General features: G+C 61.9%; 1 protein-coding gene across 2 annotated transcripts; it reads right to left on the minus strand.

Annotated features, from left to right (window-relative positions):
* Positions 1-587: 587 nt before the first annotated feature.
* On the minus strand, positions 588-24,965 carry RTKN (rhotekin). Of its 2 annotated transcripts, none has more exons than XM_058025050.1 (13): positions 24,789-24,965; positions 17,071-17,264; positions 15,858-15,919; positions 15,661-15,714; positions 15,466-15,583; positions 13,400-13,630; positions 11,144-11,238; positions 8,712-8,818; positions 6,742-6,873; positions 4,750-4,915; positions 2,303-2,407; positions 2,041-2,143; positions 588-676 (listed from the first exon to the last, which is right to left on the minus strand). In XM_058025050.1, the coding sequence occupies exons 1-13, from the start codon at positions 24,891-24,893 to the stop codon at positions 670-672; spliced, it is 1,479 nt and encodes a 492-aa protein (XP_057881033.1). In that variant the 5' UTR covers positions 24,894-24,965; the 3' UTR covers positions 588-669. The 2 variants fall into 2 exon arrangements, with proteins under 2 accessions (XP_057881033.1, XP_057881034.1); XM_058025051.1 differs by lacking the exon at positions 24,789-24,965 and adding an exon at positions 20,686-20,729.
* Positions 24,966-26,309: the final 1,344 nt, after the last annotated feature.

The following is a 26,309-nucleotide window of genomic DNA, read 5'->3' on the forward strand; positions in this document are numbered from 1 at the left end:
TTTTAATGCAAATTATTAGTGAATATTATTAATTGTGGGGGGCCCTGCTGGGGGGGCTCTGTGTCCCCCCCACACCCCGGGTTAGAGGTGAGGAAAGCAGAGCTGGGGGGGGCTCTGTGTGTCCCCCACCCCGGGTTAGACCCTGAGCACCCACCCTGCGGTGGGGGGGGTCCCCAGCACCCACCTTTGTGTGTGGGGGGGGGGAAGGAAACCACCCCCCCCTTTTTGGAGTTTAGCCCTGAGCCCCCCCAGCATGGGGAGGGCAGAAATTCCAGTTTCTCCCCAAAAACAGAAGCAGGGAGCCCCCAGCACCCCCAAACCCCCTTTGGGGGGGGGTCCATCCCTCTGTTACCCCCCCAAAAGTGCTTGGGGGGGGGTCACACCCGGGACTGGAGGGCTCTGGGGGGGTCGCGCTGGGGGGGCCCCGGGCTGCTGCTGCCGCTGCTGGAGGAGCTGGAGTGGGGCGGTTTTGGGGGGCCCCCCCGGCCCTTGAGGGTGCCGAGCCGGGCGTCCAGGGACAGGGTTCGGGGGCGGCCCCGGCGGGGGGGGCTGGGGCTGCGCAGGGGGGGCCCCTCGAACAGCGAGAGCCACGGGGGGGGGCCCGGAGCGCGGGGAGCCCCCCCGTGCCCCGCCAGGATCTCGGTGACGGCCGCGATGTCATCCGAGGGGTCAATAGCTGGGGGGGCGGGGAAAAGGGGGGGGTCACAGGCAGCCCTGGACCCCCCCCAAATATCCCCGTACTCCCCCGTGGGGCTGGGGGGGGGGTTTGGGTGTCCCTTTGTGCCCCCCCTGTCCCCAGGGCTGTGCTGGGGGGGCTGTGGCAGCGCGGGGGGGCTGTTGGGGATCCCCTCATTGCAGTGTCCCCTTTATCATGGCAGTGTTAATAAACTCCACCCTCTATCACATTCTACATCCCGTCCCTACGTCCCATTTCCCTATGTCCCATTTCTCTATTCCATCCTTATATCCAATTTCTCTATCCCATCCCTATAACCCATTTCCCTATGTCCCATTTCCTTATATCCCATTTCCCTATATCCCATTCCTCTATCCCATTTCCTATATCCCATTTCTCGATCCCATCCCTATATCCTATTTCCCTATATCCCATTTCTCTATATCCCATTTCTCTACCCCATCCCTATATCCCATCCCTATATCCCATTTCCCCATATCCCAATTTCCCTATATCCTATCTCTATATCCCATTTCCCTACATCCCATTTCCCTATATCCCGTTTCCCTTTATCCCCTTTCCCTATATCCCATTTCCCTCTATCCCATTTCCCTCTATCCCATTTCCCTCTATCCCATTTCCCTTTATCCCATTTCCCTATCGTGTTTCCCTATATCCCACCCCTCTATCCCATTCCCCTCTGTCCCATTTCCCTCTATCCCATTCCCCTCTATCCCATTTCCCTTTATCCCATTTCCCTTTATCCCATTTCCCTATCGTGTTTCCCTATATCCCACCCCTCTATCCCATTTCTCTATCCCATTTCCCTCTGTCCCATTTCCCTCTATCCCATTCCCGTCTATCCCATTCCCCTCTATCCCATTCCCGTCTATCCCATTTCCCTCTATCCCATTTCCCTCTGTCCCATTTCCCTCTGTCCCATTTCCCTATATCCCATTTCTCTATCCCATCCCTCTATCCCATCCCTATATCCCATTTCCCTCTATCCCATTTCTCTATCCCATCCCTCTATCCCATCCCTATATCCCATTTCCCTCTGTCCCATTTCCCTATATCCCATCCCTCTGTCCCATTTCCCTCTATCCCATTTCCCTCTATCCCATTTCTCTATCCCATTTCTCTATCCCATTTCTCTATCCCATCCCTCTATCCCATTTCCCTCTATCCCATTTCCCTCTATCCCATTTCCCTCTGTCCCATTTCCCTCTATCCCATTTCCCTATATCCCATTTCCCTCTCTCCCATTTCCCTCTGTCCCATTTCCCTCTGTCCCATTTCCCTCTGTCCCCTCTCTGTGGCACTGCGGGGGGCTGTCGGGGGTCCCCCCGTGTCCCCCCCGTCACCTGTCGCTGTAGTAGGAGCTGAGCAGAGCCCGGATCTCGGCTGACACATTCTCCTGCAGCAGCAGCCCCTCGGCCGGGGGGGGCCCGGGGGGACCCGGCGGGGCTGGGGGCGCCCCAGGGAGGGGGGACAGCGGCAGAAAGGGGGGACAGAAAGGAGAGGGGGACAGAAAAGGGGGGACAGCGAGAAGAGCAGCGTTAGGGAGCGAGCAGAGAGCAGAGAGGGGAGACAGAGCAGAGCCCCCGCCCCGATGGCCCCACTCACCCGTCTGGTGGTACAGGGAGCCCTGGGGGGGCAGCGGGGCCGGGGGGCGGCGCGGGGGGGGCTCCTCGATCCGCATCAGCTCCTCACAGCACTGCTTCCACTGGGCTGGGGACAGCGGGGACAGCGGGACAATGGGCGGGGACAGAGAGCCCCGGCAGCCAGGAGATTCGGGCTGGGGGCTGCAGGGGGGGGGGATTGAAGGGGATGGGGTCTGCAGGGGATGGGGTCAGCCTGGGATGGGGTCTGCAGGGCATGGGGGTCCTGTTGGATGGGGTCTGCAGGGGATGGGGTCTGCAGGACATGGGGTCTGCAGGGCATGGGGGTCCTCTTCGATGGGGTCTGCAGGGGATGGGGTCAGCCTGGTGTGGGGCCAGCCTGGTGTGGGGCCAGCCTGGGATGGGGTCAACAGGGCATAGGGGTCCTGTTCGATGGGGTCAGCCTGGTGTGGGGTCTGCAGGGCATGGGGGTCTTGTTGGATGGGGTCTGCAGGGGATGGGAATTGCAGGGGATGGGGGTCCCATTGGACTGGGGTCCCATTGGATTGGGGTCCCATTGGATTGGGGTTCCATTGGATGGGGGTCCCATTGGATGGGGGTCCCATTGGATTAGGGTCCCATTGGATTGGGGTCCCATTGGGTGGGGGTCCCATTGGATTGGGGTTCCATTGGATGGGGGTCCCATTGGATTGGGGTCCCATTGGATGGGGGTCCCATTGGATTGGGGTTCCGTTGGATGGGGGTCCCATTGGATTGGGGTTCCGTTGGATGGGGGTCCCATTGGATTGGGGTTCCATTGGATGGGGGTCCCATTGGATTGGGGTTCCGTTGGATGGGGGTCCCATTGGATTGGGGTTCCCATTGGATTGGGGTCCCATTGGATGGGGGTCCCATTGGGTGGGGGTCCCATTGGATTGGGGTTCCATTGGATTGGGGTTCCATTGGATGGGGCTCCCATTGGATTGGGGTCCCATTGGATTTGGGTTCCATTGGATTGGGGTCCCATTGGATTGGGGTTCCACTGGATTGGGATCCCATTGGATGGGGTCTGCATGGGACAGGGTCCCACTGGGATGGGGTCTGCAGGAGGATGGGGTCCCCCTGGAATGGGGACTGCCTGGGATGGGGGTCCCATTGGATGGGGGTCCCATTGGATGGGGTCAGCCTGGGATGGGGTCTGCAGGGAAATGGGGGTCCCATTGGATGTTGGGGTCCTGTTGGATGGGGGTCCCACTGCATGCAGTCAGTCTGGGATGGGGTCTCACAGGAATGGGGGTGCTCTCAGGACTGGTGTCCCACTGGGTTGGGGGTCCTGGGGTGATGGAGTTCCCATAAGGATGGTTTGGAGTGGGGGTCCCCAAGGGGGTCCTGCTCTTGTGCCTTCCCATCTGTGTCCCACCCCATTGTTGTTGCCCCCCATGTCACTGTCCCCATCTCTGTCCCTGTCCCTGTCCTGTTCCCAGCCTTGTCCTCATCCCCACTTCTCTGGGTCCCACAGGGTTAGGAGTCCTGGGGTGATGGAGCCCTCACAGGGATGGTCAGGGGTCCTGCCAGGGTGGGGGTCCCACAGGGATCAGGGGGTCCCACTAGGTTTGGGGTCCTTTAACAACACTGGGACAGGGTCCCACAAGGGTTTGTAGGGTCCCACAGGGATGTGTGGGGTCCCACACGGATGGGAGGGTCCCAGAGGGGATGTGTAGGGTCCTACAGGGATGTGGAGGGTCCCACAGGGGTTTTGTAGGGTCCTACAGGGATGTGGAGGGCCCTCAGGGATCTGTAGCATCCCACAGTGATGTGGAGGGTCCCACAGGGGTTTTGTAGGGTCCCACAGGGATATTTAGGGTCCCACAGGGCTAGGAGGGTCCCACAGAGATTGTGTAGGGTCCCAGAGGGCTGGGAGGGCCCCACAGGGATTTGGAGAGTCCCACAAGGCTGTGTAGGGTCCCACAGGGATGTGTGGGGTCCCACAGGGATGTTTAGGGTCCCACAGGGATGTGTAGGGTCCCACAGGGATGTGTGGGGTCCTACAGGGATGTTTAGGGTCCCACAAGGCTGTGTAGGGTCCCACAGGGATGTGTGGGGTCCCACAGGGATGTGTAGGGTCCCACAGGGATGTGGAGGGTCCCACTGGGATGTGTGGGGTCCCACAGGGATGTTTAGGGTCCCACAGGGATGGGAGGGTCCCACAGAGATTGTGTAAGGTCCCAGAGGGCTGGAGGGCCCCACAGGGATTTGGAGGGTCCCACAAGGCTGTGTAGGGTCCACTGGGATGTGTGGGGTCCTACAGGGATGTTTAGGGTCCCACTGGGATGTGTGGGGTCCCACAGGGATGTTTAGGGTCCCACAAGGCTGTGTAGGGTCCCACAGGGATGTTTAGGGTCCCACAAGGCTGTGTAGGGTCCCACAGGTCAGGGGGGGATCCCACATGTCAGGGGGGTCCCGGGGGCTCACCCAGGTCGCAGAGGTGCTGTCCCCAGGCCTGCAGCCAGCGCTGAGCCTCGGCCGTGCTCTCGGCCAGCAGCCCGTGTGTCACCTCCTCCCCGCCCAGGCGGTTGGTGACGGCCACCCCGGGGGGCTGCCCCCGACCCCCTGCCTGCAGCGCCCGCACCCGCGTGTCCTGGGGCACACACAGGGCTGGGGGGCACGGAGACCAGGGACACCCAGAGAGCCCACCCAGAGACACCCAGAGAGACCCCAGAGAGCCCAGAGACACCCAGAGACACCCCCAGAGAGCCCCAGAGACCCCCAGAGAGCCCAGAGACACCCAGAGAGACCCCAGAGAGCCCCAGGTAGCCCAGAGACCCCCAGAGAGACCCCAAGAGAGCCTAGAGAGCCCCAGAGAGCCCAGAGACCCCCAGAGAGCCCCAGAGACACCCAGAGAGCCCAGAGACACCACAGACCCCCAGAACATCCCAGAGAGCCCCAGAGACACCCCCAGAGAGCCCAGAGAGCCCCAGAGACACCCAGAGACCCCCAAAGACACCCAGAGACACCCAGAGACCCCCAAAGACACCCAGAGACACCCAGAGAGCCCCAGAGACACCCCAGCCCGCAGAGACCCCAGAACATCCCAGAGAGCCCCGAGCTCCCCATAAACCCCAAAGCTCCCATAGACCCCAGAATATCCCATAGACCCCACAGACCCCCATAGACCCCACAGACCCCCACAGACCCCACAGACCCCCACAGACCCCACAGCTCCCATAGATCCCACAGACCCCCATAGACCCCACAGACCCCCATGGACCCCACAGCCCTCATAGACCCCACAGCTCCCATAGACCCCACAGCCCTCATAGACCCCACAGCTCCCATAGACCCCACAGCCCTCATAGACCCCACAGCCCCCATAGACCCCACAGCTCCCATAGACCCCACAGCCCCCATAGACCCCAGAACATCCCATAGACCCCACAGCCCCCATAGATCCCAGAGCTCCCCATAGACCCCACAGACCCCCATAGACCCCACAGACCCCCATGGACCCTACAGCTCCCATAGATCCCACAGCCCTCATAGACCCCACAGACCCCCATAGACCCCACAGACCCCCACAGACCCCACAGCCCTCATAGACCCCACAGCTCCCATAGATCCCACAGCTCCCATAGATACCACAGCCCTCATATACCCCACAGACCCCCATAGATCCCACAGACCCCATAGACCCCACAGACCCCCATAGACCCCACAGCTCCCATAGATCCCACAGCTCCCATAGATCCCACAGCTCCCATAGACCCCAGAACATCCCATAGACCCCACAGCCCTCATAGACCCCACAGACCCCCATGGACCCCACAGCTCCCATAGACCCCACAGACCCCCACAGACCCCCATGGACCCCACAGCTCCCATAGACCCCACAGCTCCCATAGACCCCACAGACCCCCATAGACCCCACAGACCCCCACAGACCCCCATGGACCCCACAGCTCCCATAGACCCCACAGCTCCCATAGACCCCACAGCTCCCATAGACCCCACAGACCCCCATAGACCCCACAGCTCCCATAGATCCCACAGACCCCACAGACCCCCATAGACCCCACAGCTCCCATAGATCCCACAGACCCCACAGCCCCCATAGACCCCACAGACCCCCATAGACCCCACAGACCCCCATAGATCCCACAGCTCCCATAGATCCCAGAGCTCCCCATAGACCCAGAATGCCCCAGAACACCCCACAGACCCTACAGACCCCACAGCCCCCAGAACACCCCACAGCCCCCACAGCCCCCAGAACACCCCACAGCCCCCGCAGACCCCAGAGCTCCCCATAAACCTCAAACCACCCTGGCCCCTCACACTGCCCCTTTCTCCCCATAACCCCCACCTCTCCATGACCCCTCCATTCCCCCCAACCCCGCACTCCCCGTGCCCCCCAGACCCCACCGGCCCCCCCAGTGTCCCCTGCGTCCCCAGAGTGTCCCTGTGTACCTTGGTGACAGCGATGGTCAGCGTGGGCTCCTGCCCTGCCTCAGCCTCGCTGGCGCTGCCGTAGCAGAGCAGCCCCGGGCCCCGCAGGACACAGAACAGGGGGGTCCCGCCAGGGCCCTCGGCCCCTGGAGCCTGCCCGAGACCCCCGGGGACGTGAGTGCACACGGGGGGCACCACAGCACCGGTGTGACCCCATACAGCACCCACGGGGGGCACCACAGCACCGGTGTGACCCCATACAGCACCCACGGGGGGCACCACAGCACCGGTGTGACCCCATACAGCACCCACGGGGGGCACCACAGCACCGGTGTGACCCCATACAGCACCCACGGGGGGCACCACAGCACCAGTGTGACCCCATACAGCACCCACGGGGGGCACCACAGCTCCAGTGTGACCCCATACAGCACCCACGGGGGGCACCACAGCTCCAGTGTCCCCCTCATTCAGCACCCACGGGTGGCACATTCCCTGTATCCCATTTTTCTACCTCATTTCTCAATCCCATTCTTTTATCCCATTTCCCTATATCCTAGTCCTCTATCCCATTTCTCTATCCCATCCCTGTATCTCATTTCTCTATATAGTATTTGTCTATCCCATTTCCCTATAGCTCATTTTCTTATATCCCATTCCTCTATCCCATTCCTCTATCCATTTCCTCTATCCCATTCCCATGTCCCATCCCTATATCCCCATTTTTCTGTCCCATTTCCCTATGTCCCATTCCTCTATCCCATTTCTTGATCCCATCCCTATGTCCCATTTCCCTGTTTCCCATTTCCCTATATCCCATTTCCCTATATCCCATCTCTACCCCATTTCCCTATATCCCATCTTTCTATCCCATCCTTATATCCCATTTCCCTCTATCCCATTTCTTGATCCCATTCCTCTATCCCATTTCCCTATATCCCAGTCCTCTATCCCATTTCTCTATCCCATCCCTGTATCTCATTTCTCTATATCGTATTTGTCTATCCCATTTCCCTATATCTCATTTTCTTATATCCCATTCCTCTATCCCTTTCCTCTATCCCATTCCTCTATCCCATTCCTCTATCCTATCCCTATATCCCATTTTTCTATCCCATTTCCCTATGTCCCATTCCTCTATCCCATTTCTTGATCCCATCCCTATGTCCCATTTCCCTGTTTCCCATTTCCCTATATCCCATCTCTACCCCATTTCCCTATATCCCATCTTTCTATCCCATCCTTATATCCCATTTCCCTATATCCCAGTCCTCTATCCCATCCTTATATCCCATTTCCCTCTATCCCATTTCTTGATCCCATTTCTCTATCCCATTTCCCTCTATCCCATTTCTTGATCCCATTTCTCTATATCCCATTTCTTGATCCCATTTCTCTATCCCATTTCCCTATATCCCAGTCCTCTATCCCATTTCTCTATCTCATTTCTCACTCCCATCCCTATACTCCGTTTCCCTATATCCCATTTCTCTATACCCCATTTGTCTGTCCCATTTCCTTCCATCCCATTTCTCCTATATCCCATTCCCTTCTATCCCATTTCTACATCCCATTTTTCTATCCCATCCCCATATCCCATTTCCCTCAATCCCATCCCCATATCCCATTTCCTTCAATCCCATTTCTCCATCCCATTCCCTCCCCTGCAGTTGCAGGGTCCCCTTTATCGTGGCAGTGTTAATAAACCCCACCCCTCTATCCCATCCCTCTGTCCCATTCCCGGTGCCATTCCCGGTGCTCTCCCGGTGCCACTCCCACTCCCGGTGCCCCTCCCTGTGTCCCTCCCGATGCCTCTCCCCCGGTGCCATTCCCGGCGCCATTCCCGGCGCCCCGCCCGATGCCCCTCCCGGTGCATTCCCGATGCCCCTCCCGGTGCCAATTCCGATGCCCTCACCCCCCCCCCCCCCCGGTGCCCCTCCCGGTGCATTCCCGATGCCATTCCCGGTGTGGCCGCTGTCGCTGTCGCTGACCTGCAGCCGCAGTGTCCCTGTCGCCGCGGGGGTGTCCATGCAGCTGGGCCGGGCCGCCAGGCGGCAACACACGCGGCCATAGAGGGGCACCCAGCAGGGGCTCTGCTCTGCGGGGACACGGGGACAGCGGGGACATGGGGGGACATGGAGGGACAGCGGGGACATGGGGGGACATGGAGGGACAGGGGGGACATGGAGGGACACCCAAACCCACCCAGCAGGGGCTCTGCTCTGCGGGGACACGGGGACAGCGGGGACATGGGGGGACATGGAGGGACAGGGGGGACATGGAGGGACATGGAGGGACCCCCACACCCACCCAGCAGGGCTCTGCTCTGGGGGGACACGGGGACAGCGGGGACATGGGGGGACATGGAGGGACACCCAAACCCACCCAGGAAGAGCTCAGCTCTGGGGGGACACGGGGACAGCGGGGACATGGGGGGACATGGGGGGACATGGAGGTGGATATAGGGACAGCGGGGATATGGAGGGACATGGAGGGACACCCACACCCACCCAGCAGGGGCTCAGCTCTGGGGGGACACGGGGACAGGGGGGACATGGAGGGACCCCCAAATTCCCCCAGCGGGGCTCTGCTTTGGGGGGACATGGGGACACTGACCCCAAACCCCCCAACAGGGATCAGCTCTGAGGGGACACAGGGACATGGAGGGACATGGAGGGACATGGAGGGACCCCACACTGTCCCCAAACCCTCCAGCAGGGCTCTGCTTTGGAGGGACACAGGGGGGACATGAAGGGACCCCACACTGTCCCCAACCCCCCCAGCAGGGCTCTGCTCTTCCTTGGGGGGACACGGGGGGGACACTGATCCCAAAACCCCGATGCTCTGGGACTCCTGAATCTCTTGGGGCCTGACAGGGACCCCCAAACCCCAAAAGGATCCCAGACCCCCCCTTCTCGTGCCAGGACCCCCCTGTCTCCCACGTACCGAGACCCCAAATCCACCCTCACCCCTGCAGGACCCCAAAATCCCAGACCCCCCAACTCCTCCCCGCCTGCTCCAGCCCCATTGCCCTGGTTTGGGGTGTGTGGGGAGTTTTGGGGTGTTACAGTGTGGGTGGGAAGTTTGTGCCATCGTACATGTGGGGAATTTTGGGGTGTCCCAGGGTATTATGGGGTGCTATAGGGTGCCATGGGGTGTTATGGGGCGTCAGGAGGTGCCATGGGGTTTTGAATGGGGTGTTTTGGGGTGCCATGGGGTATTATGGGGTGTTTCGGGGTGCCATGGGGTGTTCATGGGGTGTTTATGGGGTGTTTAGCGGTGCCCCGGGGTGTTTTGGGGTGCCATGTGGTGCTTTGGGGTGCCTCAGGGTGTCTAGGGGTGTTATGGGGTGTTACAGGGTGCCCCGGGGTGTTTATGGGGTGTTACAGGATATTTAGGGGTGCTCTGGGCTGTTTTGAGGTGTTTATGAGGTGTTGTGGGGTGTTTATGGGGTGTTATAGGGTGCCCTGAGCTGTTTGAGGTGTTTAGGGGTGTTTATGGGGTGCCATGGGCTGTTCTGGGGTGTCCTGGGCTGTTTTGGGGTGTTATAGGGTGCTGTTAGGTGTTTATGAGGTGTTTAGAAGCACCCTGGGCTGTTTTGGGATGTTTGGGGGTGATATCATCTGTTTTGGGGTGCCCCGGGCAGTTTTGGGGTGTTTATGGGGTGTTTATGGGGTATTTTGGGGTGCCCCGGGCTGTTTGAGGTGCCATGGGATGTTCTGGGGTGCCCCGAGGTGTTTTGGGGTGCCCTGGGCTGTTCTGGGGTATTTATGGGTTATTTTTGGTCTGTTTTGGGGTGCCCTGGGCTCTTCTGGGGTGTTTAGGGGTGTTTATGGGTTATTTATGGTCTGTTTTGGGGTGCCCCGGGCAGTTTTGGGGTGTTTATGGGGTGTTTAGCGGTGCCCCGGGCAGTTTTGGGGTGTTTTGGGGTGTTTATGGGGTGTTTATGGGTGCCCCGGGCAGTTTTAGGGTGTTTATGGGGTATTTAGGGGTGCCCCGGGCAGTTTTAGGGTGTTTATGGGGTGTTTATGGGGTGTTTAGGGGTGCCCCGAGCAGTTTTGGGGTGTTTATGGATTGTTTATGGCGTATTTAGGGGTGCCCCGGGCAGTTTTGGGGTGTTTATGGGGTGTTTAGGGGTGCCCCGGGCAGTTTTGGGGTGTTTATGGGGTATTTAGGGGTGCCCCGGGCAGTTTCGGGGTGTTTATGGGGTATTTAGGGGTGCCCTGGGCAGTTTTGGGGTGTTTATGGGGTGTTTATGGGGTGTTTATGGGGTGTTTAGGGGTGCCCGGGCAGTTTTGGGGTGTTTATGGGGTATTTAGGGGTGCCCTGGGCAGTTTTGGGGTGTTTATGGGGTGTTTATGGGGTGTTTATGGGGTGTTTAGGGGTGCTCCGGGCAGTTTTGGGGTGCGGTGCCCCCACTGACCATCGGCAGCGATGACGAGGTCGTGCGTGCGGAAGCCGTCGTGCACCTGAGCCAGGGACAGCGTGGTGTGAGCCAGCAGCTGGAACCGGGGACACCTGGGGACATTGGGGACATTGGGGACATTGGGGATACCTGGGGACATTGGGGACATTGGGGACACCTGGGGACATTGGGGACATTGGGGACACCTGGGGACATTGGGGACATGGGGACACTGGGGACATTTGGGATACCTGGGGACATTGGGGACATTGGGGACGCTGGGGACATTGGGGATACCTGGGGACATTGGGGACACCTGGGGACATTGGGGACATTGGGGATACCTGGGGACATTGGGGACATTGGGGACATTGGGGATACCTGGGGACATTGGGGACATTGGGGACACTGGGGACATTGGGGACACCTGGGGACATTGGGGACATTGGGGATACCTGGGGACACCTGGGGACATTGGGGACACTGGGGACATTGGGGACATTGGGGACACCTGGGGACATTGGGGACATTGGGGATACCTGGGGACATTGAGGACATTGGGGATGCTGGGGACATTGGGGACACTGGGGACACTGGGGACATTGGGGATACCTGGGGACATTGGGGACATTGGGGACAGTGGGGACATTGGGGACATTGGGGACATTGGGGATACCTGGGGACATTGAGGACATTGGGGACACTGGGGACACTGGGGACATTGGGGATACCTGGGGACACCTGGGGACATTGGGGACATTGGGGACATTGGGGATACCTGGGGACATTGGGGACATTGGCGACATTGGGGACACCTGGGGACATTGGGGACATGGGGGCACAAGGGACATTGTGGGGCTAGGGGGATATTGGGGGGCCGGGAGACAGCGGGGGGGGGCAGGGGACACCAAGGACACCTGGGGACACTGAGGGGTCAGGGGACATTGGGGACATCTGGGGATAATGGGGGGGTCAGGGGGACACCGAGGGACAGGGGACATTGGGGTGTCAGGGGACACTGGGAGGGCAGAGGGACACCAGGGGGTCAAGGGACATCGGGGACAACTGAGGACACCAGGGGGCAGGGGACATTGTGGGGTTAGGGGGACATCAGGGCTCAGGGGACATTGGGGGGTCAGGGGACATTGTGGGGTTAGGGGGACATCAGGGCTCAGGGGACATTGGGGATACCTGGGGACACTGGGGGGTCAGGGGACATTGTGGGGTTAGGGGGACATCAGGGCTCAGGGGACATTGGGGATACCTGGGGACACTGAGGGGTCAGGGGACATTGTGGGGTTAGGGGGACATCAGGGCTCAGGGGACATCAGGGACAGCTGGGGACACCGTGGGGAAGTTGAGGGGTTGGGGAGGGTCAGGGAGTCTGAGGGCACAGTGGGGGCACAGGTGGGGACATGAGGGGACATGAGGGGACATGAGGGGACATGAGGGGACATGGGGGGACATGGGGGGACAGGGCACAGGGGGGCACCGGGGGACATGTGGCACATGGAGTGGCACACAGGGGGGCATGGGCAGGACACAGGGGCACACAGGGGGACATGTGATGCGCAGGGGGCATTTGTTACACACAGGTGGCACACAGAGGGACATGTGGCACACAGAGGGCACAGAAAGGGGCACACACGGGGACACGTGGAACACACGGGGGGCAGAGGAGGACATGTGACACATAGGGGGGACAGGAGGCACACAGAGGGGACATTGGCACACAGAGGGTACAGGGGGCACAGGGAGACACAGGGGAGTACATGGGAGGACATGTGACACACGGAGGGACATGTGACACACAGTGATACACAGTGACACAGGTGACACACAGGTGGCACACAGGTGGCACACAAGTGACACACAGTGATACACAGTGATACAGGTGACACACAGGTGACGCACAGGTGGCACACAGGTGGCACACAGTGACACACAGGTGGCACACAGGTGGCACACAGTGGCACACAGGTGGCGCACAGTGGCACACAGGTGGCACACAGTGACACACAGGTGACACACAGTGGCACACAGTGGCACACAGGTGGCACACAGGTGGCACACAGTGACACACAGTGGCACACAGGTGGCACACAGTGGCACACAGGTGGCACACAGGTGGCACACAGGTGACACACAGTGACACACAGGTGGCACACAGAGGGACATGTGACACACAGGTGACACACAGGTGGCACACAGTGACACACAGGTGGCACACAGTGACACACAGGTGACACACAGTATCACACACAGGGTACTCACGGCACTCCAGGCGGTGGCAGCAGCAGCGCCCCGGTGGCAGTGCCCGCGGTGCCCGGGGGGCTGGCAGGGCCCCCGTCCATGGCAGCCCGTGCCCGGCGGCCCGAGGAGCGGCCCAGGGAGGTGCTGAGGCGCGATGCCAGCTTGCGGGGGGCACTGCCCTGCGCCCCCGGCCCGGGCAGCCCCGCGCTGTACAGCTCCAAACGCAGCTCGAAATCCGGGCCCGCCTCGGGGCTGGGGACACAGGGGACAGGGACAGGGGTCAGGGATGGCATGGGGACAGGGACAGCATGGGGACACAGGGGACAGGGACAGGGGTCAGGGATGGCATTGGGGCAGGGACAGCATGGGGACACAGGGGACAGGGACAGGGACAGGGGTCAGGGATGGCATGGGGACAGGGACAGCATGAGGACACAGGGGACAGGGACAGGGACAGCATGGGGACAGGGACAGCATGGGGACACAGGGGACAGGGACAGGGGTCAGGGATGGCATGGGGGCAGGGACAGCATGGGGACACGGGGGACAGGGACGGCATGGGGACACAGGGGACAGGGACAGGGACAGGATGGGGACAGGGACAGCATGGGGACACAGGGGACAGGGACAGGGGTCAGGGACAGCATGGGGACTGAGACAGCATGGGGACACAGGGGACAGGGACAGGGGTCAGGGACAGCATGGGGACTGAGACAGCATGGGGACACAGGGGACAGGGACAGGGGTCAGGGATGGCATGGGGACAGGGCAGCATGGGGACAGGGACAGGGGTCAGGGACAGCATGGGGACAGGGACAGCATGGGGACACAGGGGACAGGGACAGGGGACAGGGCAGCATGGGGACACAGGGGACAGGGACAGCATGGTGGCAGTGACAGCCCGGGGGCAATGACAGCATGGGGGGGCAGTGACAGCCTGGGAGGCACAGGGGACAGTGACAGTCTAGGGGTCAGTGACAGCATGGGGGGCAGTGCCAGCCCAGGGGGCACAGAGGGGTCAGTGCCAGCATGGGGAGCACAGGGGGGTCAGTGCCACTGGGGGGGAACAGGGGTCAGTGCCAACCCTGGGGCACAGGGGACAGTGACAGCCCAGGGGGCAGTGCCAGCATGAGGCAGCACAGAGGTCAGTGACAGGGGGGCACAGGGGTCAGTGCCACTGGGGTCAGTGACAACCCAGGGGGCACAGGGGGGGCACAGTGAGGTCAGTGACAGCCCAGGGGGCACAGAAGTGTCAGCACCAGCATGGGGAGACAAAGGGGTCAGTGCCAGCTGGGAGGGCACAAGGGGGTCAGTGCCAGGGGGGCACAGAGGGGTCAGTTCCAGCTGGGAGGGCACAAGGGGGTCAGTGCCAGCAGGGTCAGTGCCAGGGGGGCACAGAGGGGTCAGTGCCAGCTGGGAGGGCACAAGGGGGTCAGTGCCAGCAGGGTCAGTGCCAGGGGGGCACAGAGGGGTCAGTGCCAGCCCAAGGGACACAGAGGGGTCAAGACCAGGACGGGCACTGGGAGGTCAATGTCAGGGAGGGCACAGGTCAGTGCTGACCCAAGGGGCACAAAGGGGTCAGTGCCAGCATGGAGGGCACTGAGGAGTCAGTGCCAGCAGGGTCAGTGCCAGCAGGGGACACCCCCAGGGCCACCCCACGGACTGTGGGGACACTGCAGGGACTGGGAAGGGAGAGTTTGGGGCAGGGGTCCCTCCCAGCGTGGGCAGAGGAAGGCAGGGGTCACCCCCAGAAGGGGGTATGGGGGTGATCGGGGATCCCCACAGAGGGGTGCCAGGGTCCCGGGGAAGGGTATGGGGGTGCCATAGGGGGTGGTCAGGGTGTGCCAGGGTCCCGGGGAAGGGTATGGGGGTGCCATAGGGGGTGGTCAGGGTGTGCCAGGGTCCCGGGGAGGGGAGTGGGGATGATCAGGGGTCTGTGAGGGGGATCAAGGGTCCCATGGAGGGGGGGCTCTCAGTGTCCCTGGGGATGTATGGGGGTGATCAGGAATCCTATAGGGGGGTGCCAGGGTCCTGGGGAGGGGAGTGGGGGTCCCGGGGATCCCTCCCCCCATCCCTTCCCCCCTCACAAGAGCACGGCTCCCTCGAAGCAGATGTCGGTCAGGGTCCTGTCCACCAGCACGGTGGGGGTGTCGTGGATCTCAGCCCCCACCTGCAGCAGCAGGAACACGGCACAGCGGTGCAGCTCTGGGGGGCACGGCGGGTCAGGGGGTCACGGGGGGCACCGCGGGGCCAGCGGGGACCCCCGGCACCCCAACACTCACCCCCCTTGTTCCTGAAGTACTCCGTGTCCTTCCACATCAGCGGGATGCGCAAATCTGGGGAGGGGAGGGCAGGAGAGGGGTGAGAACCCCCGAGACACCCCCAAACCCCGCACCCCAAATGCAGGCGGTGCCGCAGGGGGGGCAGGCAGAGAGGAGGGGGTTCCCCCTGCCCAGAACCCCCCCGGGACCCCCCGTACCTGAGATGCAGACGGTGCCCCGGCACGGCACCGGCTCCGCCCCGGGCCCGCCCTCCGAGGGGCTGCGGGGGACGGCAGGGTCAGCAAAGCTCCCCACACATTTTGGGGGCTCCCCTCCCCAGGTTTGGGGTGTCCCCTGTCACCACATCACCCCCACTGTGTGCCCCTCTGCTTTGCCCCCTTCCACACAAATTTCGGGGGGTCCCTCACTGCCACAACCCCCACAAGGGTCTCCAAGGGTTTTGGGGTGTCCCCCCATGTCCCCCCGGGTTTTGGGGTGTCCCTCACTGCCCTGTCCTCCCAGGCTTTGGGGTTTTCCCTCACTGATGTGTCCCCCAGGTTTTGGGGTTTTCCCTCACTGATGCGTCCCCCATGTCCCCCCAGGTTTTGGGGTGCCCCTCACTGCCCTGCGCCCCATGTCCTCCCAGGTTTTGGGGTGGCCCCCATATCCCCCCAGGTTTTGGGGTGTCCCTCACTGCCGTGTCCCCCATGTCCCTCCGGGTTCTGGGGTGTCCCACTCTGTCCTGTCTCCCATCCCACCCCAAGTTTTGGGGTGTTTCTCACTGCCGTGTCTCCCCAGGATTTGGGGTTTTCCCTCACTGCAGTGTCCCCCATGTCCCCCCAGGTTTTGGGATGTCCCTCACTGCCAAGTTCCCCCAGATTTTGGGGTTTCCCTCAGTGCTGTAACCCCCCTGTCCCACCAGGTTTTGGGGGGGTCCCTCACTGCAGTGTCCCCCATGTCTCCCTGGGTTTTGGGGTGCCTCTCACTGCCGTGTCCCCCCAAGTTTCGGAGTTTTTCCTCACTGCTGTGTCCCCCATGTCCCCACAGGTTTTGGGGTGTCCCTCATGTTCCCCCAGGTTTTGAGGTGTCCTTCACTGCTGTGTCCCCCATGTCCCCCCAAATTTCGAGATGTCCCTCACTGCCACAACCCCTCCAAGAGTCTCTCATCCCATCCCCTGGTTTTGGGGTGTCCCTCACTGCCCTGTCCCCGATGTCCCCCCAGATTTTGGGGTGCCCCTCACCACCACACCCCCTATGGGATCCCCAAACCCCTCCCTCATTTTTACGGACCCCCCCTCCCAAATTTTAGGACCCCCTGTAGTGCTCCCCATTCCCCCTTGCCTTTGGGGGGTCCCACAGGGTGCCCTCCCCACCTTGGGGCATCCCTTGGGGTCCCCCATTCCCTCAGGGCTCATTTTTGGGGTGTCTCACCGGCGGGCCCCCCTCAGCCGGGCCTCCTGGCGCCGCTGGAGCTCGCCCCCGGCCGCCACCACCCTGGCCTCGCACAGCACCAGGGTCTTGGTGGTCTCCAGCGCCTGCTCGGGCCGGCTGCAGGCGGGGAGGAGGCGCCGGGCGCCCTCACGGACCCGCAGGGCCCGCTCCAGGGCCCGCTGCAGCTCCGGCTCCTGGGGATAGAGCAATGGGGGTCAGGGGGACCCCAAAACACATCCCAAACCCCAAAATCTCTCCCTGACCCTCACTGAACACTCCAGGGCCTGCTGCAGCTCCGGCTCCTGGGGATGGGAACAGAACATTGGGGGTCAGGGGCACCCCAAACCCCAAAATCCCTCCCTGACCCACAGGGCCTGCTCCAGGGCCCGCTGCAGCTCCGGCTCCTGGGGATGGCAATATTTGGGGTTAGGGGGACCCCAAAACACATCCCCCAAACACATCCCAAACCCACGGCACCCTCAGTGAACGCTCCAGGGCCCGCTGCAGCTCTGGCTCCTGGTGAAGGAAACATTTGAGGGGTCAGGGGCACCTCAAAATCCCTCCCAAACACACAGAGCTCCAGCTCCTGGGAATGGGAAAATTTGGGGGTCAGGGGCACCCCAAAACCCTTCCCATAACACCAGGGCCCGCTCTACAGCCCACTGCAGCTCTGGCTCCTGGGGATGGGAACACTGGGGGGTTACGGGGACCCCAAAACCCTTCCCATAACACCAGGACCCGCTCTACAGCCCACTGCAGAGCCCCATCCGGCTCCTGGGGATGGGAAAATTTGGGGGTCAGGGGCACCCCAAAATCCTTCCCATAACACCCAGGCCCGTTGCAGCTCCGGCTCCTGAGGATGGAACATTTGGGGGCCAGGGGAACCCCAAAACCCTTCTGACACCGCAAAACCCTTCCCACAACACCAGGGCCTGCTCCAGGGCCCGCTGCAGCTCCAGCTCCTGGGGATGGAACATTTGAGGGGCCAGGGGAACCCCAAAACCTCTCCCAAACACACAGTGACTGCTCCAGGGCCCGCTGCAGCTCCGGCTCCTGAGGATGGAACATTTGGGGGTCAGGGGAACCCCAAAACCCTTCTGACACCGCAAAACCCTTCCCACAACAACAGGGCCTGCTCCAGGGCCCACTGCAGCTCCGGCTCTTGGGAATGGAACATTGGGGGTCAGGGGCACCCCAAAATCCTTCCCAAAACCCAAACTGCTTCTCACAACACCAGGGCCCACTCCAGGGCTCGCTGCAGCTCCAGCTCCTGGGAATGGCAATATTTGAGGGGTCATGGGGACCCCAAAATCCCTCCCAAACACACAGCACACACTGCAGCTCCAGCTGCTGGGAACGGGCACATTTGGGGGGTCAGAGGGACCCCAAAACTCTTCCACAACAAAGCTCTTCCCACAACACCAGGGCCTGCTCCAGGGCCCGCTGCAGCTCCGGCTCCTGGGGATAGAACATTTGAGGGGTCAGGGGAACGCCAAAACCTCTCCCAAACACACAGTGACTGCTCCAGAGCCTGCTGCAGCTCCGGCTCCTGGGGATAGAACATTTGAGGGGCCAGGGGAACCCCAAAACCTCTCCCAAAAACACCAGGACCTGCTCCAGAGCCCGCTGCAGGCCTGGCTCCTGGGGATGGGAACACTGGGGGGTCAGGGGGACCCCAAAACACATCACAAACCCCAAAATCCCTCCCGGACCCGCAGGGCCCGCTCCAGGGCCTGCTGCAGCTCCGGCTCCTGGGGACAGAACATTGGGGGGTCAGAGGGACCCCAAAACACATCCCACAACACCAGGGCTCGTTCCAGAGCCCGCTGCAGCTCTTGTTCCTGGAAATGGAACATTGGGGCGTCAGGGGGACCCCAAAACTCTTCCCACAAAACAAAGCCCTTCCCACAACACCAGGGCCTGCTCCAGGGCCCGCTGCAGCTCCAGCTCCTGGGGATGGAATATTTGAGGGGTCACGGTCACCCCAAAACCTTTCCCAAACCCACAGCACTCGCAGCGCCCGCTACAGGGCCCGCTGCAGCTCCGGCTCCTGGGGATAGAACATTTGAGGGGCCAGGGGAACCCCAAAACCTCTCCCAAACACACAGTGACTGCTCCAGAGCCCGCTGCAGGCCTGGCTCCTGGGGATGGGAACACTGGGGGGTCAGGGGGACCCCAAAACACATCCCAAACCTCAAAACTCTTCCCGGACCCGCAGGGCCCGCTGCAGGGCCTGCTGCAGCTCCGGCACCTCGGAATGGGAATATTTGGGGGGTCAGGGGGTCCCCAAATCCCTTCTGAACCCACCGCAGCTCCAGATGCTGGCAATGGCACATTTGAGGGTCAGAGGGGACCCCAAAACCTCTCCTGTACCCACAGCCCCTCCAGCTCCTCCCACATTTGGGGTTTGGGAGGGTCTGTGGGAATGTGGGGCTGGGGCACCTGCTGGGCACAGGGGACCCCAAAACCCCCCTGGGGGTCCCAGTCATGCCCAGGCAGGGGGAGGGGATCCCCACATTTTTTGGGGGTCCCAGCCACGCACATGGGGGCTCCCAGCCCTGCCCTAAGGGGTCCCAGCTGCACCCCCACATCATGCACCCCACAGATTCACCAGGCACCCCACAAACGCTCCGTGCACCCCACAGATTTATCAGGAACCCCACCGATGCATCCAGCACCCCATGGGGAATCTGTGAACCCCAAGACCAGACCGCGCACCCCACAAACACATCACAGACCCCACAGATCCACTGCGCACCCCACAGGTTTACCAGGCACCCCACAAATTATTGCTGCACCCCAAAAACACACTGTGCACCCCACGAGGGCACCACGTGTCCCACAGATCCACCCTGCACCCCAAGGGGGGGCTGTGCACCCCAAAGGCAGGGCAAGCACCCCACAAACTCATCCAGCACTCTCTAGGGGAACCATGTACCCCACAGACCCATTCTGCACCCCAAAAACACATCCTGCATCCCAGAGATCCACCGTGCACCCCAAGGGGGGGCTGTGCACCCCAAAGGCAGGGCAAGCACCCCAAAAACTCATCCAGCATCCCCTAGGAGAACCATGCACCCCATAGGTCCATCCTGCACCCCAAAAACACATCCTGCACCATACAGATCCATCCTGCACCCCAAAAACACATTCAGCACCCCGCAGATCCACCCTGCACCCCAAGGAGGGGCTGTGCACCCCAAAGGCAGGGCAAGCACCCCACAAACTCATCCAGCATCCTCTAGGGGAACCATGTACCCCACAGACCCATTCTGCACCCCAAAAACTCATCCAGCATCCCCTAGGAGAACCATGCATCCCACAGATTTACCATGCACCCCAAAAACACATCCTGCACCCCACAGATCCATCCTGCACCCCAGAAACACATCCTGCACCCCACAGATTTACCCTGCACCTCAAAATCACATCCCGCACCCCACAGATCCATCCTGCACCCCACACCCAAGCCATGCACCAGCCCAAACTCATCCTGCACCCCACAAACCCCCCCAGATTCACCAAACACCCCAAAAACCCCCCAAACCCCCAAATTTCCCAGCACCCCGTCCCCCACACCGACCACCCTCAGCCCCCCCAAGTCCTTCCCGGTACCTCCGGTTCCTCCATCCCGATCCCGATCCCGATCCCGATCCCGATCCCGATCCCGCCCCTGTCCCCCCCCTCCAGTGACGTCATCACCTATAAATAACCCCCCGCTGCCAACAGGGGGGGAGCGGGAGCCCCCCAAAATCGCCCCTCTGGTGATTTGGGGGTGCAGGATGAGTTTGGGGTGGTGCATGGATCCCTTTGGGATGAGGAGCCCGTTCCACCTTCCCGCGACCCCCCCCCCCACAAAAGCCCCCCCCGGGGAAAATCGGGGTCTGGGGGCTCCGGGGGGTGCAAATCTCCCCGGATTTGGATTTGGGGTGAGGGGAGGGGATCCCCAAAATTCGCACCTGGATGCTGGCGGCGATCTGGCGGATGTAGAGCATGTTGAGATCCTCCAGGATCCGCAGCCGGCGGCCCCCCCCCACCTCCATCGGGACCCCCGGGACCCCCCCAGCTATTTTGGGGGGTTCCCCCAAAGCCCCCCAAGGGGGTCCCGCCGCATCCAGCGCTGGGGGTGCAGTGGGGGACACCCCCCCCTCTCTACCGAGGTGGCTGCGGGGAGAAAATGGGGTTTGGATGGCGAACCCCCTCCACCCCAACGGGAATTTGGGGGTGCTTGGGGCCCTCTATGGGATTTGGGGGTGCTTGGGGCCCTCTATGGAATCTGGGGGGGCGCCCGCGTTGTTTGGCCGCCCCCCGGCAGGGAACAAGGGGGGATCTGTGCGGGAAAGGGCAGCGGGGGCGGCGCGGAGGGGGCGGGGACGGGGGGAGGAATTTGGGGGGCGGGAGGGGCGAGATTTGGGGTGAGGGGAGAGGGGAATGGGGGGCGGGGGAGGGGAGAGATGGGGGCAGGGTTTGGGGGGGATAAAGGGTCGGGAAAGGGGAAAAGGGGAAAAAGGGGGGCGAGGGATGGGGTGAGGGGTGCAGGGATGGGGTGTAGGGTTTGGGGTGCAGGGTTTGGGGTGCAGAAATGGAGTGCAGCGTTTGGGGTGCAGGAGTGGGGTGCAGGAATGGGTTGTAGGGTTTGGGGTGCAGGGTTTGGGGTGCAGGAATGGAGTGCAGGGATGGGGTGCAGGGTTTGGGGCGAAGGAGTGGGGTGCAGGAATGGGTTGTAGGGTTTGGGGTGCAGGGTTTGGGGTGCAGGGTTTGGGGTGCAGGAATGGAGTGCAGAGTTTGGGGTGCAGGGTTTGGGGTGCAGGAATGGGTTGTAGGGTTTGGGGTGCAGGAGTGGGGTGCAGGAATGGGTTGTAGGGTTTGGGGTGCAGGGTTTGGGGCGCAGGAATGGAGTGCAGGGTTTGGGGTGCAGGATTTGGGGTGCAGGAATAGGTTGTAGGGTTTGGGGTGCAGGAGTGGGGTGCAGGAATAGGTTGTAGGGTTTGGGGTGCAGGGTTTGGGGTGCAGGAATAGGTTGTAGGGTTTGGGGTGCAGGGTTTGGGGTGCAGGAGTGGGGTGCAGGAATGGAGTGCAGGGTTTGGGGTGCAGGAGTGGGGTGCAGGGTTTGGGGTGCAGGGTTTGAGGTGCAGGAATAGGTTGTAGGGTTTGGGGTGCAGGGTTTGGGGTGCAGGAGTGGGGTGCAGGAATGGGTTGTAGGGTTTGGGGTGCAGGGTTTGGGGTGCAGGAATGGGGTGTAGGGTTTTGGGGACGTGATGGGGCAGGGTTTGGGGTGCAGGGAGGAAATGCAGGATTTGGGGTGTAGAGTTTGGGGTGCAGGGATTGGAGTGCAGGGTTTGGGGTGCAGGAATGGGGTGCAGGGTTTTGAGAATGTGATGGGGCAGGGTTTAGGGTGCAGGGAGGGGATTAAGAGATTGGGGTGCAGGATTTGGGGTGCAGGGTTTGGGGCGCAAGATTTGGGGTGCAGGGCACAAGAAAAGACGTGGAGAAAACGGGGCGAAGGAGACAAGATGGAGTGTGGGGATGGGAAAAGGGGGGCAGGGTTTTGGGGGCAGGGCAGGGATTTTGGGGTGCAGGAGAGGGTGCAGGGGAATAGATGGGGTGCAGGGATGGGGTGCAGGATTTGGGGTGCAGCGAGGGGATGAGGGGGGCGGGGGAGGGGAAACCAGCTGGGGGGCGGGGAGGGGGTGCGGGGGAAGCGGTTCCAGGGTTTGGGGTGCTGGGGACAAGACGGGGTGCAGGGTTTGGGGTGCAGGTTTGGGGTGCAGGGGAGTGGGAACAGGACAAAGGGTGTGGGCACAGAACGGGGTGCAGGGTTTGGGGTTCTGGGGACAAGACGGGTGCAGGGTTTGGGGTGCGGGGTTTGGGGTGCAGGGAGGGAATTAGGGGCAGGGAGGGAATGCAGGATTTGGGGTGCGGGGTTTGGGGTGCGGGGTTTGGGGTGCAGGCACAAGACGGAGTGCGGGATTTGAGGTGCAGGGTTTGGGGTGCGGGGTTTGGGGTGCAGGGTTTGGGGTGCGGGGTTTGGGGTGCAGGGTTTGGGGTGCAGGGTTTGGGGTGCGGGGTTTGGGGTGCAGGCACAAGACGGGGTGCGGGGTTTGGGGTGCGGGGTTTGGGGTGCAGGCACAAGACGGGGTGCAGGGATTGGGGTGCAGGGATTGGGGTGCGGGATTTGAGGTGCAGGGTTTGGGGTGCGGGGTTTGGGGTGCGGGGTTTGGGGTACAGGGTTTGGGGTGCGGGGTTTGGGGTGCAGGCACAGGACGGGGTGCGGGGTTTGGGGTGCAGGCACAAGACGGGGTGCAAGGTTCGCGGTGCGAGGGCGGAACGAGGGTGCAGAGTTTGGGGGTGCCGGGAACGGGAAAAGGGGTGCGGGGAGAGGGGGGACCCCGTGCCCGGGGGTGCCGAACGGAGAACCGGGAACGGCACCGGAGGAGGAGGGGGTGGGGGAGGCGTGGGAGGAGCGGACGGGGCCCCGGTAGGGACGGACACCGGGACCCCCTGTGCCCCCACCCCCCGTTCCCGGTACCTCCGGCCGCTCCCGCTCCGCCGCGATCGCGCACAGGAAGCGGCGGCCGCCCCCGCCCCACGGCCCGCCCCGTGTCCCCCGTGCCCGGGTCCCCCCGCCCGTTCCCTCCCTTCTCCCAGGAGCCGCCTCCGTGTCCCCCCCGCCCCCCCCGCGGGGCGCCGGGACACCGGGAACGGGCGGGGGGCGCCCCCTGCTGGGGGAAATCCGCGGTGCGGGGGGACAGAGACAGCCCCGGGGCACCGGGACCGAACGGAGAGAAACGGAGCCAGCGAGAGGAGCCGGTACCGGGGCACCGGGACCGAACGGAGAGAACCGGAGCCCCCATACGGAGCCGGTACCGAGAGCACCGAGACCGAACGGAGCGAACCGGAGCCCTGTAAGGAGCCGGTGCCGGGGTCTGGGACCGAACCGAGAGAACCGGAGCCCTGTGAGGAGCCGGTACCGGGGGCTGGGACCGAACCGAGCGAACCGGAGCCCCTGTGCAGAGCCGGTACCGGGGGATTGGGACCCTCTCCACGGGTACCGAGTGAACCGAGACTCCTCGGGATGCACCAGGAGCTCCCCAAAGAGCACCGGGATGTCCCCGAACGCACCGGGACGGTCCCCAAGTGCACCGAGACCCCTCAGAGTGTGCCCAGACACCCCCGAACGAACCGGGAGCCCCAAAGTGAACCCGGACCGGCGCTGAAGGGCGATGAAAGGCGGGGACCGCCCCCGGTACGCACCGGGACCCCCCAAAGTGCACCAGGAGCCCTCAAAATGCACCGGATCCGCCCCAGGATGCGCCGACCCCTCCTCAAAATCCACCGGGACCCCCGAGTGTGGCTGTACCGGATGAACCGGGACCTCCCAGACCCACCGGGACCCCCCAAATGTCCCGGTGAGCCCCGGGCCCGGCACCGGCACCGCCACGTGCGGGACGCCCCGATCCTCCCGTTCCTCCCGTTCCTCCCAGTTCCCCTCTCCCCGCCGGGTGCCGGGGGCGCGGGCGATTCCCGTTGTACCGGATCCCACCGGAATTCCCGGCTGGGCCGGGGCAGCGGGACCGGACCGGCCGGGGGGGGCCCGGGGGGCAGGGAGGGGCCGGGACCGCCCCCGTGGCCTCGTGCCCGGGCTGCTCCCGCTGCTCCCGGTGCTCCCGGGGCTCTCGGTGCTCCCGGTGCTCCCGGCGCCCCCGGTGCTCCCGTACCTGCGGGGCCGGTGCCGGTGGGCAGCAGCAGCCCCGGCGCTGCTCCATGTCCAGCGCTGACCCCTCCGCCACCGCGGCGCGGCTCCATTCGTCCCTCCGGTACATGCCCGGTGCTCCCGGTGCTGTGGAGCCTTCCCGGTGCCCGGAGCTTTCCCGGGGTTCCCGACACCGCGGCAATCCCGGGGTTCTGGGGGTCCCGGAGCTTTCCGGTGCCCGGTGGGTGACACCGGGAGGGACCCGGTGCAGATGCCGGGGTGGCTCCTCCCGGTCCCGTTCAGCCCCGGGATGGCGCGGGGGGGGGGGGCAGCGGGCGGCGATCGGTGCCGGCGGCTCCTGGCACGGGCGGGACAATGGCCCGGGGACACACGGGGGGGACAATGGGTGACATCTGTGCCCGGGTGACATCGCTGCGCCACGCGTGTGCCTGCAGGGAATCCCAAAATCCCCCGGGGAATCCCCAAAATCCTGCAGGGAATCCCCAAAATTCCACAGGGAATCCCAAAATCCTGCAGGGAACCCCAAAATCCCTCAGGAAATCCCAAATACCCACAGCGAATCCCAAAATCCCAGAGAAAATCCCCAAATCCCACAGAGAATCCCAAAATCCTGAAGGGAACCCCAAAATCCAGCAGGGAATCCCCAAATCCCTCAGAGAATCCCCAAATCCCGCCAAAACTCCCAAAATCCTGCAGGGAACCCCAAAATCCAGCAGAAAACCCCAAAATCCCGCAGGGAACCCCAAAATCCAGCAGGGAATCCCCAAATCCCTCAGAGAATCCCAAAATCCCGCCAAAACTCCCCAAATCCTGCAGGGAATTCCAAAATCCCACAGGGAATCCCAAAATCCCACAGAAAATATTGTGGATATTTGGGATATTTGGGTGGGTATCTGAGGGGTTTATGTCAATATTTGGGATTTTGGGGGCTTTTTGAGAGATTTTTGCGGATATTTGGGATTTTGGGGTGAATATCTGAGGGGTTTGTGTGAATATTTGAGATATTCGGGGGTGTTTAGGAGTTTTTTTTGTGGATATTTGGGATATTTGGGTGGGTATTTGAGGGGTTCATGTGGATATTTGGGATATTTGAGTGAGAATTTGAGGAGTTTGTGCGAATATTTGAGATATTTGGGGGGGTTAGGAGTTTTTTGTGGATATTTGGGATATTTGGGTGGGTATTTGAGGGGTTTATGTGGATATTTGGGTGAGAATTTGAGGAGTTTGTGCGAATATTTGAGATATTTGGGGGTATTGAAGAGGTTTTTTTGTGGATATTTGAGACATTTGGGTGGATATTTGAGGGGTTTATGTGGATATTTGGGATATTTGGGCGAGAATTTGAGGGGTTTATGTGATTATATGAGATTTTGGGGGGGTATTTGAGGGGTTTGTGTGGATATTTGAGATTTTTGGGTGAGTATCTGAGGGGTTTGAGTGGATATTGGGTGAGAATTTGAGGAGTTTGTGTGAATATTTGAGATATTTGGGGGTATTTAAGAGTTTTTGGTGGGTATTTGGGCTA

Source organism: Melospiza georgiana, chromosome 5 (assembly GCF_028018845.1).
Source record: "Melospiza georgiana isolate bMelGeo1 chromosome 5, bMelGeo1.pri, whole genome shotgun sequence".
Classification (NCBI taxonomy): domain Eukaryota; kingdom Metazoa; phylum Chordata; class Aves; order Passeriformes; family Passerellidae; genus Melospiza; species Melospiza georgiana.

Bases quoted from the DNA above. Each gene is read 5' to 3' on its own strand.
- RTKN (XM_058025050.1), bottom strand. From the start codon at position 24,893: ATGTACCGGAGGGACGAATGGAGCCGCGCCGCGGTGGCGGAGGGGTCA. The intron at 4,916-6,741 runs GTACACAGGGAC...TGTGTGCCCCAG, and splicing joins TGACCATCGCTGTCACCAAG to GACACGCGGGTGCGGGCGCT. The intron at 2,144-2,302 runs GTGAGTGGGGCC...GGGCGCCCCCAG, and splicing joins CTCCCTGTACCACCAGACGG to CCCCGCCGGGTCCCCCCGGG.